Raw genomic sequence first — 20126 nt, 5'->3', positions numbered from 1 at the left:
ACTGCACCAAATAGAAAATCAAAGGCTAAAGTCATTACATTACCCATTTGTGGGCTTGTACTGTGCACTTGACTGTCATAGTATGGGTGTGCACACAGCAATGAACCTCAGCCTTGGTGGTTGCTTAACTTCATAAGCTACATGTGTGCTGTAGTGGTATACTTGAGTGTGTTTGCAGGAACATGAACCCTGAAGAACAGGGGGAAAGTCATGAAGGAGAAGAGATCACTGCACAGTTACAACTTTCAGAGTTCAGGATATCCAAACATCCAGAAAGATGTCAGGAAAACTTTGTATCCCAAACACTGCAAAATGCAAATTAAAACAAAGAACAACTAAGAACCCTAAATGTGCTGATGAGATCTCAATGTGTGAAATATTTGGCATAGTTTTTTAAAGTGCAGAATTGCTTTTTTTAAAGGCAGGCGTTCTTTCACAGATATTTTAATACTGAGTGCTTGCAGAACCATTGAAGCCCCTCTTTGAGTCCCTTGGAACCTGTTTGTAAGCTCCATGATCTTGTCCTGATGCGTTTTACAGAGGAGCAAGCAAGAACCAGTTACCTGAAGCAGATTTAAGTTTATACAGCAGCCCTACACTGAACTAAAGCCAAGTTCTATTACTATTGTGTTAATGTTTTCCGCATTACCTGACCCAGAATTGAATTTTAGCAAGACGTGTTTCTCCTTGGGTCCACCACTTAAATAATAAATATAATACACAATGTTGAGATCCCTTTCCTGGCATCTCAACTTATGTCTTGTATGGTGTGTGTACTGTTTGGTTGAGGTGAACAGTTTTTGGAGATTTTGAACATTTGCTTTAATACTTCCTCTGCTGAGAGTATGGTAGGCTAGAACCCGTGTACTAATGGGAAACAGATAAATCTTCCTGCTTATTTTTCTTGTCAATTGACCCATAATTTAAAAGGCATTTCTTGTCAGATTTATCAAGTGACTGGTCCAGGAGAAGATGGAGAAGCAAGGAGAAAGGTACTTTTGGCCAAAGCGTACATCATTGATCATGTATTCAAATACTCCATTGATTACTCATGACAATCATTTCAGAGAGAATGCTTGAATGTTTGGGCCTAGAAAGGTTTGTGATGGGCATAACAACGGCAGTGTAGATGCCTAGGGTATCTTGGCTACACACATCCACTTGTGTGGTTCTTGGTTTTCTTCAGTTGACACAGAAAGGGTTATATCTGAATAACAATATTGTAGAATTCCTATTAGGTAACCATCCTGAAAGTTGGATGGAAATTAATAATGAATACATTATTATTTTCATCTGGAATCTGAGCTTCTCAAAGTAGACACTGTTGTTTTTTCTTGTCACAAAATATGTTGCAGATGTTCATTAAAGCTTGTCTAAGCTTGGAGAGGTCAGTACATTTTAACAGTTTCACATAATATCCCTGTTAACATTAAGTTAATATGTTGTACATTTATTATAAAAAGATCCCCCAAACCTCTTCATGCTTCCAGAGAACTGTATCGTTTGTAAAGATAAAGAAACTGTCTCATAGCCTGTCATTCTAGCGATTCATGCCTATTATTTCTTTCATATCATTAAATGTTTAACAGTTGACCTTGTTTTGATATCAAATAGACCCTGTTTGATACTTTAATGCAATAAAGCTGATACCATTTTTCATTTCCTACCTAATTCCAGTATGAAAAAGATTGGCTCAGCTCCGGCCATTGCAGCCGCTTGGGGAGTGAGCTAGCAGATGGAAGATCTTTTTCTCTGTCTCCTTTTCTCTCTGCAAATATGTCTTTCCAATAAAAATGGGTAAATGTTAAAAATAAATAAATAAATAAATAAATAGGCCAAGGTTTAAACCTATTACTTTTAAGGTCATATGCTCCAGAATGGGTCCTAGTCCAGTGAACCAGCTGATGCTTTAGCAGTGACAAATGTAATATGAAATTCTAAGTCTTCTTTCTTAACAGAGAAGAATTAATGGTTTGGTTCACTGGCTAAAAATGTTCAGTTTTCTGTTTGTTCATTGAATTTAGAATTACTTTTCAGAAAAATTAACTCTGAGATAATTTGCACAGATATTCCAGAGTGTATATCCTTTCTGTGAATTATGCTGTATTTAATTACAATGCATTATTTTAATCACTTAGCAATGAAACATTATGAAAATTCCCTCATAAACAATGCTTTCTTTCCTTTGTTTCACATAATGCACCCTGGCTTCAATCTTGGGGTATTTTTAGATTTTTTTTTTTTTGTAGTTTTTGTGGGTGGTGTGTTGGGACTTCAGTATAGATTTCAAGCATCTCTATGTTTTACTTCCCTACTGTTTTCTTGGTTGGCTATCCATAGTTAAATTTGCTTATTTAAAAAGTGTATTTATTAATATTTCTTTAAAAATCACCATTCAAAACAAATTTTACAAGGTTATCTGAGTTGTATATTCATCCACTTGTGTTTTTCAGAGAGCTTCAGTGAATCTGTGATCTCATGTGAACATTTGCATTTACTATGAGAATTGAACCCCTTTCTTTATATGGAGCATACCATTCCTGCTTTATGTCCTTATGAAGCCTTCATGAATGGAGCTGTAGTCAAAGGAGTTTTGAGAGGAAGAAATGTAATGAGATCTTGGGTATAGAAATATTAGTGCTTTGGAGATAGAAGAAACTCTAACTATCCTATGTTTTAAAATTTCAATTCCAGGCATTAACCAAATGAGGCATAAAGAAAAAAGGTTTTATAAAATGGCTAATGACAAGTAGCTAATAACTGATAGAAGTGGAGATTTAATCCACATCTTCTGACTCCCCATTAGTTACCTGGAAACCAGAGCACTTCAGATCTGTTATTTACCTGAGGACTCCAGTTCTGAAGTCAGGATTGAGGGCAGATATTTAAAGAAAGCATATCTAATTAGAAAGTATTTATACTTTCATATTGCCATTCTGACTTCCTACAGAACTAACTGAACATTCGATATATACTCTGCCTCTGATTGGCAATATATTTAGTCTGTCCGCACTTCTGTTTCCTCACCTGGGAAAAAACCCACAATCCCAGTATTTTTCCATTGTTGAAATAATTATATGCATGAATATACTACACATGCATGGCAAGCAATAGAAGGTACTCAGAGTGTTATTAATCATTATGAGTTACTATTATTACTACTTTTAAGTTAGGGAATCACTTGATGTAAATTCAAATTGAGAATTGGGTGGAAATGATTAAGACCCTGCTTGGGATGCCTGCATGCCTGGTTCAGACACTGGCTACTCTGCTTCTCAGCAATTTCTGCTAATGCATACACTGAATGTGTCAGGTATCTGAGTCTCTTAACCCACACAAGAGACCTGAATTAAGTGTCTGGCTCCTAGTTTCAGCCTGATCTAGGGGATGAACTAACTATAAGAACTGACCAACTTTCTCTCTCCTGCTCGCTCTTTCTGTTTTTTTTTATTATTATTATTGTTAGAGCATAAATGTTCAGATCAATTCAAATTCCTTTGTAACTGTTTTCTAGCTGTGGGATCTTAGCCAGATTAGCACATCCCTATAATGCCTGCATCATGCAGGCGCAAGGATTAAATTAAGGGACTTAACACGTCACTTGACACCCACAATCCAGATTGATTTTGTTTCTTTTTCTGTCTTTATTAAACATCAACAGGGCAGAAAACTGGTGAAGATTGGCATCATTTCAACCCATGTGTTATGCAAGTTTATAATGTCAAGCTTCGCAAATCTTGGATTTTACTCAAGTTAATTTACATGCTAGGTGATTACTTCGAAGAAGTTCGTAGGAGGCAACTGCAAAAAATATATTTTGTTGCAAAATTTTTTGAAATTCATTTTTTCTTAAGACACAATTTTAGGAACTTTCTTTTCTCAGATTTTATGATATTGGTTGCTCTTCATTCCTTCTTTCCCCCGTTTCTTTCTGTATCCTTCCTAATTACAGTAACATATCTCAAGTTTATGAATTTCCCCGAGATGGTCTTTTAGTCATGACTTGTTGTGTTTTTGTTTCTGATTAAACTAATTATTGCTAGTTCATAGAAGTTCTCTTCAGACACTACCATTCTTTGTATAAGTCAAGACCAGTTTTCATTGTAGCAAGTGTAAGTTAATTGAGTAGAGGTTATAGAAGTCATTTTACAACCTTCAAAAACAAAACAAAAAAACCCCAGTGCCCACACCCAATGCCACAGAACCAACATACCCATTCCTTACCTAAGCACTCTGTAAGAACTAAATCCCTTCACTTCCAGACACTTTATGCCCTGGAGCCCCATTTTCTTTGCTTCCCTTTCTTCATATTGCACTTTTCAAAAGTGGTGAAGCTTTACTGTGTTTCTGCACAGCACCCTCCCCCAAGAATTGTACAGCTTTCCACAACCTAGGGATTTAGAATGTGGAAGAGTCCTTGGAAAAGACTGACTTGCTCAAGTTGTACAGCAGATAACCTGATTTTTTTTTTCTTAAATTGGCCCTGGCAGCACCAGTAGGAGAATGTTCATAACAACAAAATGCTAATGGATCATTTTTCCATGCTTGGCATCAACACGATGTCTTTCATCAATAGGCACTTTCCCACCTTCTTTTTGACAGACATGCTTTGGGGACCAGACAAGCAGAAGTCTCCCTCTGTTGCTTGGGTTTTGGAACAGTGTGTTCTTTTGATGATATCTTAGAGCAGTAGTAATGTAGAGGATCTTAAAAAATAATGAGGATTTGGTAGGAGATAGAAGAACCAGCCCCAAAGGAAGCTAGGGGAGTTGCCTTGGGCCTAATTCTTAGTCAGATTAAAATCACAAATGTGGTTCAGTTCTAATTTATAGTTTGTTACACGTGGAAATAGTGTTTGAGCTTACTGTACGGAGAACACTTACCTGCATTAAGTATCTTGAACTGTTAAAACTTAGCACATTGATTGTTAGAAAAAAAAAAAAAGAACTTGAATGTTTTGAGTTTTGCAGGCCAAAAGTGGAAAAAGTAGGCAGAATATATATCAGTAGAACTTTCCATATGTTTGTTCTAGGCTCAGTGTTAACCTGTGAATAATGATAAATAATTGACAAGTATGAGGCCTTACAGTTTATGCTATTATAGGAATAACAAAGAATATCATCTCTGTAATTATTGTTATGCCTTATTGTAATTGGGTGAGTATTAGGCACAATGAAGTCTTAATATTTAAAGCTAGAGAAATCAGTCACTTTGGTAGCATTTGTGACTCACTAACCAAGCAGTGAGTAATGTTCTGGAAGTTCAAACTTGAATAAGGTGTGGCACCTATCTGCCTGGAGCTTTTGTATTTGCAAAGAATATAAACATAAGTGAGTATAATCTAACACAAACCTAGAAAGTTCTTTGTTAACAGAAACAAAGGAAAACTTTTGTCGAAACAATAAAGGAAAGGTTCAGTGGAATTTGACTGTGTTTTCCCCTAGGGACTTCACTAGGTGAGAATGGAGAGAAATGATACTATAAACAGAGGAAGCAACATGTACAGAAACAAATAAAGATGTAAGCATTTATCGTATGTCTCAGTATACAGTGGTACAACATAAGGAAAATATAGGACAGTGTCTGGAAAGTAGATAGAGGCCAAGCTTCAAATAGTTGTGAGTGTCATGCAAAGAATTAGGTTTGCTTGCTATGCAGAATAACTATTTTCATATAACAGAAAGTGGAGATTCTGAAATTGCACATGGATAAATCATTACCAAAAGAACTTACTGATACCATGATGTCATACAGTCTGAACTGAAGAATAAAAATTAAGGACATTTCCCTCTGGCTGCCATTGAAATTCACTGGGGAGCTTTAAAGAGACCGGTGTGAGAGTACCTCTCAAACTAATTAACTGAGGAGAAGATCTGGAAACCAGCCTGAGCATCAGTGTATTCCATAAAACAATTCAGATTATTCGAATGGGGAATAGTCAGGAGAACTGCTCCACTAGACAGATTAAAAATAGTGTCCATGAAAGAAAACAGAATGATTCAGTGAGAATTAGCCTCTAGAGACAGAGTCTTACTACAAAGGAAGCAGAAACAGGGCCATGGACTGTGGCAGGTAACACAGGATGGGGTTAGAAATGAAAGCAATGGAAGTAAACACACTATAAAAGAAGGTAAGGAAGTTGGGAAGGATGTCAGATCTCACTATCTGCTTTCTAATGAGGTATTGGAACTATTACAGAAAAGCAGATTTTTAGCAGGGAGTAGGTAGAGGGAAGATCTTGAAACCTCCTATATTCCAAAAAAATTGATATAAAATGGATGTAACTACTTTTTCTGCTGCTTACAAGTACATGTTTCTGGCCTGGTGGCGTGGCCTAGTGGCTATAAGTCCTAGCCTTGCATGCACCAGGATACCATATGGGCACCGGTTCTAATCCCGGCAGCTCCACTTCCCCTCCAACTCCCTGCTTGTGGCCTGGGAAAGCAGTTGAGGACGGCCCAAAGCCTTGGGACCCTGCACCCACCTGGGAGACCCAGGGAAGGGTCCTGGCTCCTGGCTTTGGATCAGCGCAGACCAACTGTTGTGGTCTCTTGGGCAGTGAATCATTGGACAGAGGATCTTCCTCTTTGTTTCTCCTCCTCTCTGTATATCTGACTTTGCAATAAAAATAAAATAAATCTTAAAAAAAAGCACATGTTTCCTATTCAAGTAAAACAAAGTCAGCAGGAAAACATGTTCCCTGACCTAGCCTTGTTTGTGGTTCAACCTGGGCCTAATATTTTGTAAAGATTCCCCGACGAAGATCGTCTAGGAATATATGATTATCAAACTAAATTCTACTCTGTTCGTATCACCAAATTTCTGCTAAAACTTCTAACAATCCTGACAGAGGGGAAATAGCATATTGATTCTATGTGCAAAATACAAGTGGCAATTAACAGGAAGTAGAGTGGAAAAAAAAAAAACAGACTTTAAAGGTAGCTTTCCCAAAAGCAGTCTTCATGGTGTGCACAGACCTGAAACAAACACTGCATTTGTCATAAATACAGGCACAATTCGAAATGATTTTTAGGATATGGACAAATAGAAAATGAATGGAAGAGCTTTTACGTTAATCAGTTTGAGTGACTGTGTCATGCTGAACTCATGAGCACAACCAAAACAAAATGAAACAATCAAAAGGATCTTGAAACAATGAAAAGCAAAGGTGAATTTTTTGGAGAGATTGGGAAAGTATTCAAGTCTTAGTGGTCAGAAGAATTTCATACTGTAATCCCAGCATATTTATGCAGAGCACATGGGAATTCATTACATTCCTTCTTATTCAGTCATTCTACATAGCAATGAATACAATTTGTGAGGAGTCCATTTATGGAAATCTGTGGTCTATCATCTGCTCCCTTCGTGAGTATTTGCATCAGAGAATGGCTTTTGGGAGAAGATGGTATTTGCAAGTGCTGAGACTAAAAGGCATGGTTGTAGGGGACGCAGGAAGTTATGTAAGACTGTAATCCAGGGCATACCTAGGAGGGGTGTGAGTTAAACTGGAGAGAGAAAGAACGTATCAAAAAAACTGTCAGCATGTGCAAAAAAAATTTAGGGTTATTGTGTAAGTAATGGATAATTACTGAAGGGACGTTAAGGAATAAATATATGCATTTATTAAAAGAAACAAATTTCCTGAACCCATGTGGTTAAACTTGGATCAGGAAAATTGGTTAGGTGACATTTACACTGTAAAAATAAAGAGAACTCAGTGAAAGGTTGGTACATTTAGAGTGTAAAGAAATGATTCTGAGAAATCGATGAAACTCATTGGTAAACAATATGTTGAGAATGTGAAAGGGCCAGAAGTCAACATGGTATCCAGGTACTTAGTGTGCTGACTGGGAGGAGACAATGACCTTAGTTACAAGGAAGAATTCGGAGGAGGAACAAATTGGGGTTTATTGTCAATGATTTCATTCTCGCAGGTGTTGAGTCTAAGGCAGCTGGTAAGATATGCAGGTAAGTTAATCCAGAGGATACTTGGCTTTAGGGTGTTCAGATTCCAATTCCAGTTCAGAAGTTACCAGCAAAGAATGAATGAGTATCACTTAGCATGTGAGTACATGAGATCACCAGGAAAAACTGTGTAGCGTGAGATGGGAAAAAAAAGCATCAAGCCTGGAGAACAACCTGCAAGGGATGAATGAAAAAAAAACAAAAGCAAGTACACAGGTTTACTGAAGAGAGCAGAAAAAGCAGAAAGAATTTCAAGATTTTACAGCAATTAGTTCTAACACATATGGCAGAAGAGGGCAAAATCCCTCAAACGTGCTGACCAGCCTTAACAGTCAAATCATGGTATTTCAGTTGGACAAACCCTCACATTAACACATTAATTCATCTTCCTCTCAGAATCACTGTGTGAAGTGCATTTTATTATTCTCTTTGTTTTACTCACAAGAAAACAACATGCACAGAGAGGTTCATTAATCTTCCCAATTTGTGTTCTGCCATCTACATTAAACAAATAGAGTCAGCAAAATGGCATATAATGTATAAGCTCCAACTTTAGACTTAAAAGATGATTGGTCAAAAGGCGGAGAGAGTAAGAGGTGGGAACAGAGATTTTGCTGTAGACACAGGTCAGTTGTCTAGCAAAGAAAAAGTTTTCCCACGAACTATGTTTTTGCCACCTTTTCACATCATTAAGAAACTGAGGAGTGAATAGAATCATTACTGTCGTATTGATGTTACTTTTGAATCAACATTCTTGAAGGGTGGATAAGAACAAGTGAATGTTATAATAGCACTGACTTAGTAGAAGAAAAGTAAAACGTTGAGAAGTAATACAAGGCAGAAATTGTGCGTGTGGTGTAGAAAAGGTGGATAAGAGACACAAGAAGCAAGTGCAGGAAGGAGACAGATGGTTGAACACAGAGATGGAGATGATGCTGAAACAAAGATTATCTTGACTACATAGTAAAGTAAAGCTTGAAGTTATTTTCAGAGCTCATGAAAAGTTTTTTGTGTGCATGTAGTACACTGCTTATCCTGACTGCCTTTGGTTTTCTGGATTTTATGCCTATCACTCTAGAAAGGTGTCATTATTTAAATAGGAATCAGTCTCATACACTAATATCATTATTACGTAGGTATACTAAATAACAGAAACATTTAGTCAGAATTGATGATGTCCCAGGCAAAATGCTGACTATATTCTATAAAGGATCTCCTTCAGCTCTGATTTTAAAAAATTAAAGAAAAAACAAAAATAAATAAATAAATAAGCAAACCCTGCAAATGCCTCACTATTATCCTCGTTTATATTTGACGAAACATGGCAGTAGACCCAAGCCATAGAGCCTTCTCCAAAGTCACACAGCTAGCAAGTAGCTAAACCATGATGTGGACCAGACGTTAAAAATCCAGTCTTGGCCTTTTAAACCTCTGTACTTTTGCCCTGACCTTGCCACTTGCTTGAGAGTTGGCACAAGGTGATCATGTCCCCATATGAATATATAAAGGCTTGACTTTAAGTTCTATTGACTATAATTATTTGAAGGTTGCTTTGTGAGAATGAATGTTGTGGGAAAGTTGAGTGTGATTTTCCAACACAAAAAGGCTTTCCACATGTACATACTTTGGTGTTCCAAACATTTGTGTGCTGAAATTAAAGTGAAGAATGTCTTTGATGAGCCATAAGAAGTGTTCCTGGGACAGCAGCAGTGAACATAAACACCAGTGATATTGCTTCTTTCATCTCTTCTATTCAGTTAGCTATTGTGCCAGATGCAGAGAAAGAGAAGTAAAATAATATTGTTATTTTAATTTTGTAGAGTTTATAATCTGCTGTGGAAGGCTGAAATTTATTCACAAGAAATAATTACTGTTATTCTAGCTTTTGGAAACTAAGAAAATTCTATATATATATTTTTAGTTAGCTATAGTAAGCCTTTGAAAACTTAAGTGATATATTAGTTATTTACTGAGACTACACTAGCAGTTTTTAACAAGGGTAAAACTCAAGTATTGAAATAACCAAAGTAGTATTAAAAAGTCTAATGTCTTATACAAGAATAGAGTTTAAAATGCTAAGGTTACAGAAGAATAACATTTTAATATCGGTGTCCATGCATTTATGTTACTTATTTATTACTATTTTATGACACAAATACTGATCTTGGGCAGGTTTGGTAGTGAAACTTTTTGGAAGTAGGCATTAATATTCCTCCTCTCCATGCCTTTCGTTCCCGCTTCATTGTTCTGTAAACCAGTTAAGGAGACATTCTAAGCAACATCAGGCAAGAAAGAACTCCAAATCAAAGGGATCTCTGTATCCATTTTTTTTTCCTTTACAGCTTTCTTTTTCAAAACTTAACCGAAAAGTTCTATAAGCTATATTCAAACATAACCAAACCTTTATTTAAAAGTTTGATTTACATTTGATATTAAAACCGGGTGAAGGTTCTTAGGTAACAGATTTAGTTTAAATCTTAATCCATGGTAATTACTTCCCGTGAGCTCAAATTGGATGAAATTACACTTAGTCTCCCAACTTACTAGGTTCCTGGAAATTTTATTAAAGTGGAATTTGCACCTTTTCGGATACTTGAAAGAATGTTTCTAGGTTTTCTGGCATTTATATATTTATCTGGGTTGTGCTGTAGTGGCACACTAATGGTATTGTCTTTAATTTTTTATTTTTATTAAATAAACTGTCACTTCCTTCCGATAGGCCCAGTTTGAACTTCAGGCCTTTCATATCCGGGGTGAACATGCCATGATAACAGCGAAATTAGAAGACACGATAGAAAATCTCAAACAGGAGTTAGAACACCGATGGCGAGGAGGATGTGAAGAGATGAAAGATGCTTCCATCTCTACTGATGATGACTGCCCTCCCAAGACTTACAGGAACGTGTACATCCAGACAGACAGGGAGACCTTCCTAAAGCCCTGTGAGGCCGAGAGCAAGGCAACCAGAAGCAACCAAATAATACCCAAGAAGCTGAATATTTCCTCTTTAAGCCAGCTCTCTCCCCAAAATGAGAACAAAGACATCCAGGCACCACTTCAGTCTGTAGAAGGCATGTCATCAAATCAGCCGAAGACATCAGTTTCCCATCCTGTACCACCCCTGCAAGCTCCCATCCCTCCACCTCCTCCCCTGCCACCTGGCCTTGACCCTTTGCCACCAGCACATCTGACATCACCTATGAGTGCTGGTCCCCCGCCACCGCCACCACCACCACCACCACCTCCTCCTCCTCTACCACCACCACCACCACCTGCTCTACCTCCAAGTGCTGGACCTCCTCCACCTCCTCCCCCTCCACCACTCCCTAACTCTTCTGCCCTGACCAATAATGGAGGGCCTCCTCCTGCTCCAGCACCCCCAGGACTTGCACCTCCACCTCCTCCTGGACTCTTTTTTGGACTCACCTCTACTTCCAGCCAGTATCCTCGAAAACCAGCCATTGAGCCCAGTTGTCCCATGAAGCCTTTGTACTGGACTAGGATACAAATAAGTGAGAGGAGGTAAGCTCTCCCCTGATTGGTCCTCAGCTTGTGAACTCCAAAGTTTTTGACCATGTGATGTTTTATTTTTACTGGTTCAATGCATGCATGATGTAATATACATTTTCAAATGTGACACAATGAATGCCTTAAGATCAGGGTGCTTTGGGGGGAGGATATCTGGCTCCACCAGGTCCTATCTGTCTCCTCTTCAGATTCTTTGTAAGAAAAACAGTATTTTTAGAATTGAGGTTTTCTCTAAGATGATTGTTTCTTTTTATAGACTTAAGTCTAGGTCAAAGCTAAGCCCTTCCCTTACATCACCAAGATGAATAAGTAATTATAAATAAATTAAGACTGAATCTGCACTCTAGGTTCACTGAGCATATTTAGAATATCTTTTATAATCCAGCCTCTTGGTTTTAGATGTTATCATCAGCCCTATGACCTGAATATTTGACAGATAGATGTATTTTTCAGTTTTCATTGAAAGGATGAGGAATTTCTGAGTTATCAAGTCTTCTAGTCACATGGGACACATAAAGTGTAAACTCTCTCTGCTTAAATTTTGGTTCAACCAATTGCTAAATTTTCTCATATCTTTATTCACTGTTGGCTGTCAGAGAAGATGCCAATGTGTGCTTAGCTAAAGTGGAAAGCATCTTCCATTTGTTTGGATTGTTGAAATGGCCCTGTAAGACAGAAAGATATGGTGACTTGAAATTTCCATAGAAAAAGATTTGATTCTGATTTCTTCCTCCCTTCCAAGTCTGTCAAGAGGAAAATGAAAGAGAAGTACTTCCTGGTTTTGAAGTTTATTTGTGATGAAAAAAATAGTTTTAAACTCATCCTCCAAATAAAAATGTGATAGTGAATTTTTCAATTTACGTAACATTTTGTGTAAGGAAAGTATAATACTAGGGAAAATAGCATGCAAGTTGAAATTACTTTAAAACTCAGAAATAATAATTAGTGAAAAGGTGGGGAGTACCTTAAAATTAACCATAGCATGAACTAAGTTGATTATGTACTTCATGTTGTCTTCTTCAGCGCATCAAAGTCACAAGTTCATTTGTGAACTATGCTTATATTTTAATGTTGAAATTTTAGAGCTTCCTAATTGGATGATCTAGAATAGTTTTACCATTAACTAGGAGGTTAGTGTATTTCCCTTTTCGGATTCAAGAATCAGATGTTTCCAAATAAGTTAACTGCCTGAATTTTGGAGTTGTGCCCTTTTATGAGTGTTCTCAAATTAGTGTGCAACCCTTTCAGAGTGATGGAATGGCAGTGTGGCCTGGCACCACACAGAATTGTTCCATGTGCAGATCTCACCAGTCCATTGTCACTCCATCTTCAAGAAACTTTATGAGCAGTAAATGGCAGAGACATTCACTGCTGAGCTCCACAGAGAGGGACCTCCAGGCAATGTGGAATTTTCACCCACTCTTCATGATGAGGCAGCAATAAGCTGGAGGCAAGCGCTTTGTTGTTGTTTAATTAGCCAGCTGTTTTGAGAAGAGAAAATTGAATGCACAGGTCTCTGCATTTCACTGTAAATTTAAGGCTTCACATTTGAGTAAAATGAAAAGTTGATAAGTAGGACATCAGGGAAGCCCTGCCTGTTGAATGTGTCACCCTTCAGCCTGACCTGGAGGTTGGGAACTACCCCTCTGTGTCGCATTAAGAATAGGCTAGTGGATCCAAGACCCCTCTCTTCTCACTCAATTAACTGTTAGCTCTGCCCTTCAAATAAGTTACCAAATATTAAAAACAAAGAAGACAAAACAAGATTAAAAAAAAGAAGAAAGGGGCCTGGCGTGGTAGCTCAGCGGCTTAAGTCCTCACCTTGTATGTGCCGGGATCCCGTAAAGGTGCTGGTTCTAATCCCTGCGGCCCCGCTTCCCATCCAGCTGAATGCTGTGGCCTGGGAAAGCAGTGGAGGACAGCCTAAAGCTTTGGGACCCTGCACTCACGTGGGAGACCTGGAAGAGGCTCCAGGCTCTTGGCTGCAGATTGGCTCAGCTCCAGCCATTGTGGCTGCTTGGGAAGTGAATCATCAGATGGAAGATCTTCTTCTCTGTCTCTCCTCCTCTCTGTATATCTGACTTTGCAATAAATAAATAAATCTTTAAAAAAGAAGAAGAAAAAGAAAAGGGGAAAGAAAGTAAACCTTGAGGACTTCTGCCAGTGCTATACCCAGTCCCTTCTATTTTGGGTTCCTTAATATATGTTGTACTTTTGAGCCTGGCTGCTGCTTTTCAAATAAAAAATTTAGTCTTCTGGGCAGCCAAAAGCAAAAGTACAGATTTTTAGCAGAGTATTTGAAGAGCCTCTCAGCTGCTTACACTGCATTGTGCTACTAACTTGATTTTTTTTTCTTTTTTGACATCTTTGGTATCTATTTTCTAGACCAAGGGAAAAATATTTAAAGAAAAAGAAATCTCATCTGACTGCCTTTCGGGTTCCTATTAGGTCTTGCCTTCTCCCTTCCACCTTGCTGTTCTTCTCTTTTGAGCTGGAATTGTTTGGTGATGAGAAGAGAATTGACTACTGTGAGCAGATCATCATTATTGCAGGCTTTCCCCAGCTCACTGAGAAGTAGCATTGCAAAATTGTTTCATGAGATAGTGGACATGTCCTTCCAGTAGAAACAATGTTTTAGTGCTCAACTTGACTACCAGTGCAAATCTTGTATGAGTATAAGTCAATGGTAACACTAATCCTGGTGGACCCAACTCAAGAGCTTGGAGCCAGGCAGGTGTGGAAGGAGAGGGATGGGTCTAAGCAAACCTTCCTGAGGACCAGGAGCTGTGTGCTCTGAAGCTCCCTGGCTCCCCTCCCCAGGCAAGACCTGCCTGTTACAGTGCATTAAGATAAGCACCTAATCATGTTTGTGTTTGAAAGTGAAAGTGAGTGGCTCAAGGCTATGGCTCAGGAAGGAACGCAGGATAGATAGAATCCAAAATGTAGAAGCAAAAAGTGAAAACAACCACTACCAAAATGTCCTATTAAATAGAAAACACAGACCAGCAGCAAACTTTGAACAGGCAGCTCAGAGAAGTGCAGTCAGCTGAATATGAAAATGGCTGTGTAGGAGATCCATAAATTTTTTACACTACTACACCTAATAATAGCTGTTCACTTTTCATTGGCTAAGAGAATAGATATTGAAGCATGTAAATACCAGATAACTTGGATCTATGGTTTTGAAAAATAATATATACATGATGCCTCATTTTATGATCTATAAATGTTAGTTAATAGCATTGAAAATTAAGATGTAAGAAACCATGTTAAGAAAGTACGTATTTGGGAGAAGCTTTGTTCTGACTTAAGTGAGCCTGCGGATAACACTTAGAAAATATTTACTTGAAAGGATTCCCAGTAAAACTGTTAAATATATCTTGACACCAAAATGCTGGACTTTATACCATTCTCTATACCTACAATGTTAGGATACACTTAAACAGCAGAATGATGGACTTGTGACTAAACTGTTGTTACAGAATGGGGGGAAACAGTGTATGGGAGGGAATGGGGAAAGCTGGGAAGGTGGAAGGGGAAATTCCTGAGCCTAAGGAACTGCATCATGAAAAATAAGAATTATTTTTAAAAAGTAACAAGCAGATGGAAGGAGGATAGACAGAAGGGAAAGGAGTAAGAGAAATGTGGATTTTCCATCTGCGGATTCACTCCCCAAATGGCCCCAACAGCCAGGTCCGGGTTGGACTTACACCATTTGTAACACAATCCTCGCTTACTCTGCAGAGTGACTCCTCTTCATCACCTGTCGAAGGTTGCCCTCGTTGACATGATTTTCAACAACTCTTCTTTCTGTGCTTCAAAATTAGGGTGCCCTGTGACCTGCCAACATGATGGCATGGCAGCTAAGCTTTACCACCAGCAGATGCAAGATATTTCTTTCTGTCTCTCTGCCATTTTTAAGAACAAGAAATCTTAAAAATGAATACCAAAAAGCACCTAGGGTGCCCTTGCTCCTTGAAGACCAAGCAAAGCAAATCTCCTCAGAGCTGCGGTAGTTGAAAACACTGTGGGGGCTGATGCAATGGAAGAGTTAGAGACTTTTGTTGTTGTTATTGTTTAGGGAAATACAGGAAATGTTATAAGCCACATAATTTTTTTGTTTATTTGAAGGACAGAGTGGCATGCACAGAGATGGGCAGGGATATCTTTTGTCTGCTGGCTCACTCCCTGAATAACTGGGATACATCAAAGCCAGCAGCCAAGAACTCTGTCTGGGTCTCCCACATGATTGGTAAAGATCCAAGTACTTGGGCCCAGTGGCGTGGCCTAGCAGCTACAGTCCTCGCCTTGCAAGCGCCGGGATCCCATATGGGTGCCGGTTCTAATCCCAGCAGCTCCACTTCCCCCTCCCTGCTTGTGGCCTGGGAAAGCAGTTGAGGACGGCCCAAAGCTTTGGACCCTGCACCCGCGTGGGAGACCCAGAAGAGGTTCCTGGTTCCCAGCTTCGGATCGGCGCAGCACCGGCTGTTGTGCTCACTTGGGGAATGAATCATCGTACAGAAGATCTTCCTCTCTGTCTCTCCTCCTCTCTGACTGCACCCATGTGGGAGACCCAGAAGAAGTTCCTGGTTCCCGGCTTCGGATCGGCACAGCACCGGCCATTGTGCTCACTTGGGGAGTGAATCATCGTACGGAAGATCTTCCTCTCTCTCTCTCCTCCTCTCTGTATATCCGACTTTGTAATAAAAATAAATAAATCTTAAAAAAAGAAGAAGACCCAAGTACTTGAGGCATCTTCTGTTGCTTTCTCAGGTGCAATGACAGGTATTTGGATGAGAAGAAGAGCATCCAGAACTTGATCCAGCACTCCGATGGGATGCTGGTGGCCTCTCAGGAGTGGCTTACTGTGCTGTGCCACAGTGCTGGTCCCCAAATAAGATCTTTGTTTGTTTGTTTGTTTGTTTTTTCACTGAAAAGTCAGACATACATAGAGGAGGGGAAACAGAGAGAAAGATCCCCCATCTGATGATTCACCCCCCAAGTGATCACAACGGCTGGAGCTTAACCGATTTGAAGTTAGGAGCCAAGAGCCATCCCTAGGTCCCCCATGTGGGTGCAGGGTCCCAATGCCCCGGGCCACAAACAGGGAGCTGGACGAGAAGCAGGGTCACAGGGACTAGAACCGGCGTCCATATAGGATTCCAGTGCATTCAAGGCAAGGACTCTAGCCGCTAGGCTATCGTGCTAGGTCCCAAAATCAGATCTTTTAAAATAAGCACAATTTGTTCACATCTTAAAGATGTGGGTTTATTCAGGCTCATTCTGAAAAATGTCTTTAAAACTAGTCGATAACATCTGATGAGGGGATGGGTTTTTATAAAGTACCCCCTTTGCAGTCTAGGAATTGTCCTGTTGATGCCTAGAATTGATTCTTATATTTGCCTTTACATGATATTTGTATCCATTGTGTAAATCAGAGGGAGGAGCTACGTGAGAGCATGAGTGACCCCCATAGTCTGAATCTCAGAATTGCTTGATTCATGGGCTTATTGTAGAGCATACTCTTAGATTATAACTTTGTTGAAGTGTGTGTGCTTAAAAAATATTCTATAGCGTATTTTGAGTTGAAAACTGCAATACAAAACATGATTTATCCAAGATTTATGAGAGTTGTTGGCATTTTTTCAAAATTAAGTAAAAATGAATTAGAAAAAAATAGTTTGTCATATTCCCATCTGTTTTGTTTCTGAAAGTTAATTTGTTGTTTTCTCTTTTAAGCCAAAATGCTACACCAACGTTATGGGATTCCTTAGAAGAACCTGACATTCGGGACACTAGTGAATTTGAGTATTTGTTCTCTAAAGATGCGACTCAGCAGAAGAAAAAACCTCTGTCAGAGACCTATGAGAAAAAAAACAAGGTCAAAAAGGTAATGCATAATTATAATGAGAGTTACAGTTATACACACACACAAACACCACATACATGTACACATTTGTCATTCATCAGATTTTATTATGTGGTGTTGGTTTGCTTTCCTTTTGTAATTCAAAAATGTTTTGTAAATGTTTTGTGGGTCATTATGACAAAGAAAACAAAAGAAAGAAAACCCACTCTATTTCAAGAAATCTATACCTACTCTTTTGTTGATGTCTTCTGCATTTCTGAATTTTCAAAATTAAATCTAGACCTGTTTTAGCCATTAGTTATATTGAAACCAAATCTAAAAGTTAGTTTGCTATTAGTGAAAGTAACCTTCCAGCTGTTTGAAAAATAGGTAATATTTAATTTCATTCTTTTTTAAAAAAATGTTTTTTGAGGATGTTATGCTAGTTACTGTTCTAGGCCTGCATTTTACAGTTCAAAGGCACAAAGTTTTGGATTTTTTTCTTGGTTTAAAGATTTATTTATTTTTTATTGCAAAGTCATATATACAGAGAGGAGGAGAGAGACAGACAGAAAGATTTTCCTGTCCACTGATTCACTCCCCAAGCGGCCACAATGACCAGAGCTGTGCCAATCCCAAGCCAGGAGCCTGGAGCTTCATCTGGGTTTCCCACATGGGTGCAGGGTCCCAAGGCAAAAGGTCATTGTAAGTCATAAAATTAAATAAAAATCTGACTTCAATTGTCCTAGCCATTTTCCTGTTTTATTATTGTGGTTAATAGGTGCTGTGCTGGATATTGCAGATATAAAACATTTCCATGCATACTAAAAGTTCTATTGGACAGCACTACCTGAACATGTGGGATATGTTGTCCCGTGGAGCTTATAATAGCAATCAACATAAAGAGCATACCATGTGAGAGTGAGCATTTAGGAGCCTGTATTCTCCATCATAGTTTCTGGGTTCAGTTTTTGACCCTGGTTTCCTCCTGATGCAAACGCTGGAAGACAACATTTGTGGCTCAAATAATTCACAAGGTCAACTTGAAATGAATAGCTAGTTCCAAGCTTCTACGTGTTCCAGTACTGGCCATTGTAAGCATCTGGAAAGTAGACCAAGAAATGTGAGCTGGTTGTGAAGTTGTGTGTTTGTGTATGGGGTGGGGAAGGGCATATGTTTGCCTCTCAGAAAAAAAAAAAGTAAATCCCAAAGTAGAGCAAGGTTAAGATCATCTGCAATTTTAAATGTTTAAATGTTTTGTTTGGACTTGAACTCATTGTGAAAAGATGACTCCTAGGTGGAGTCCAAGACTTAGAAACTGAGGCTCCCCAGCTGTCTGTAAAAAAGCAAGGTTAAAGTTGTCAAGTAATTAAGAGAGCATGACTTTGAATCACACCTCACCTGTAAAATGTGGGATCTGTGTCAAGGTACCAGGCCCTTCCATTCCTTATGCCTTGGTCACCTAATCATAGTGTGAGATCGTGTCTACTCACAATGCTATTGAACTGACAATTGAATGGGAATAAATGTATCACATATTGCATGGTTCCTGGCACCTAGACAGCCTTCAGAATTAGCCTCTCACAACTGTTCTTGCTTTTGCTATTGTTGGAGGCACTGCTTCTGTTTCTGTTTGTTGGTGTTTTGCTAACACCAGAGACGGGGCTATTGATTTGCTGGGTGAGGGTAGTTACTTTCTTCCTTCAGATTTTCTCTTCTCTATTAAAATGAGATTAAAAATACCTGATTCTAACTGACCCCCCCAAAATGTTGTGCAAATCATTTTCCTCTCAGATTTTCCGTTCTCTATAAAGTGATTAACAGTACTTGAGTCTACCTGACTGCCCACCCCCTGCCGCCGCCCCAGAATGTTTGAGAAAGAGTTGGAAAACTGTGTCATGTCAACTAGTGTTGTCTATTTCTCCTTAAATTGTATCATGGAGTTCATCAGTACATAGCCCAAGTAATGTTATGATTTTGTATAATGAGAAGAATATAGTCCTGATAATAAACATTGCAGCAGATCTTTTCAAAGGCTTTGCATAATATACAAAACAATGTTTTTCTAATAAAACAGGAAAAATTCTAGGGAGGAGGGAAAATTGATACAGTATAAAATGTATTCCCATGGGTTAGATGTGTAAGATAAGTGGTATGATTAAGTGTGCCTTATAGCCACGCTGACTTTTTAAATGCCAAATGTAGAAACAAAAGACTCCTTGCTGCATGGCAGGCAAAAGGAGACTGTCTACCTTCCCAGGTCAGTTGCAGTTTGCTTCCTCCACGGAGACATCTGGACTCCAGGAAACTCCTGAATGTTTTCTTTCACACCATCATGGTAAACTTGTGTCTCCTCTTTTCCTCTCCAATTGATATTGCTCCTTTTGTTCTTCCTGGACACTTAGTCATGTCTTGTTTATTCATAACATGAATTGTTTCTGTTTTGGTGAGTATTTGTTTTCAAGGATCAAAGCATTTTTTAAAATCTCTTTGTGGGCCTAATCAGCAAGTGGGTTCAACTCAAGCCATTAGTACTGGATGTTTTCATTTTGTTTCTTTATGTAAGGGTGGGGACAGTGGGGGAACTTCTAAACTCTTCAAGCCTTCAGTGACATCACTGTCACCAACATCTCCTCCCTGAGTGGAGTTCTTAGTGTAGGGGATGTGAAAATGTGGGTCTGCTGGGTTTTGTGGTAAGATTTCTGCTTGGATTTTCAGTGAAGTTAGGGACCTCTCTTACAGCTGAGGTTTTAACTTTTAAAGAAAATAATGAGCAGTTTCAATG

General features: G+C 38.8%; 1 protein-coding gene across 5 annotated transcripts in view; it reads left to right on the top strand.

Annotated features, from left to right (window-relative positions):
- FMN1 (formin 1) overlaps nt 1-20126 on the top strand; it is a 395926-nt gene that overhangs the window by 197409 nt on the left and 178391 nt on the right. For all 5 annotated transcript variants that reach the window (XM_058666107.1, XM_058666110.1, XM_058666106.1 and 2 more), the window contains 2 exons: nt 10685-11487; nt 17233-17383. In XM_058666107.1, coding sequence (XP_058522090.1) covers nt 10685-11487; nt 17233-17383 — 954 coding nt within the window. The remainder of the gene's footprint in view (nt 1-10684; nt 11488-17232; nt 17384-20126) is intronic.

Source organism: Ochotona princeps, chromosome 6 (assembly GCF_030435755.1).
Source record: "Ochotona princeps isolate mOchPri1 chromosome 6, mOchPri1.hap1, whole genome shotgun sequence".
Classification (NCBI taxonomy): Eukaryota; Metazoa; Chordata; class Mammalia; order Lagomorpha; family Ochotonidae; genus Ochotona; species Ochotona princeps.
The sequence above is the reverse complement of the archived record's forward strand: the minus strand, read 5'-3'. Positions and strand labels throughout refer to the sequence as shown.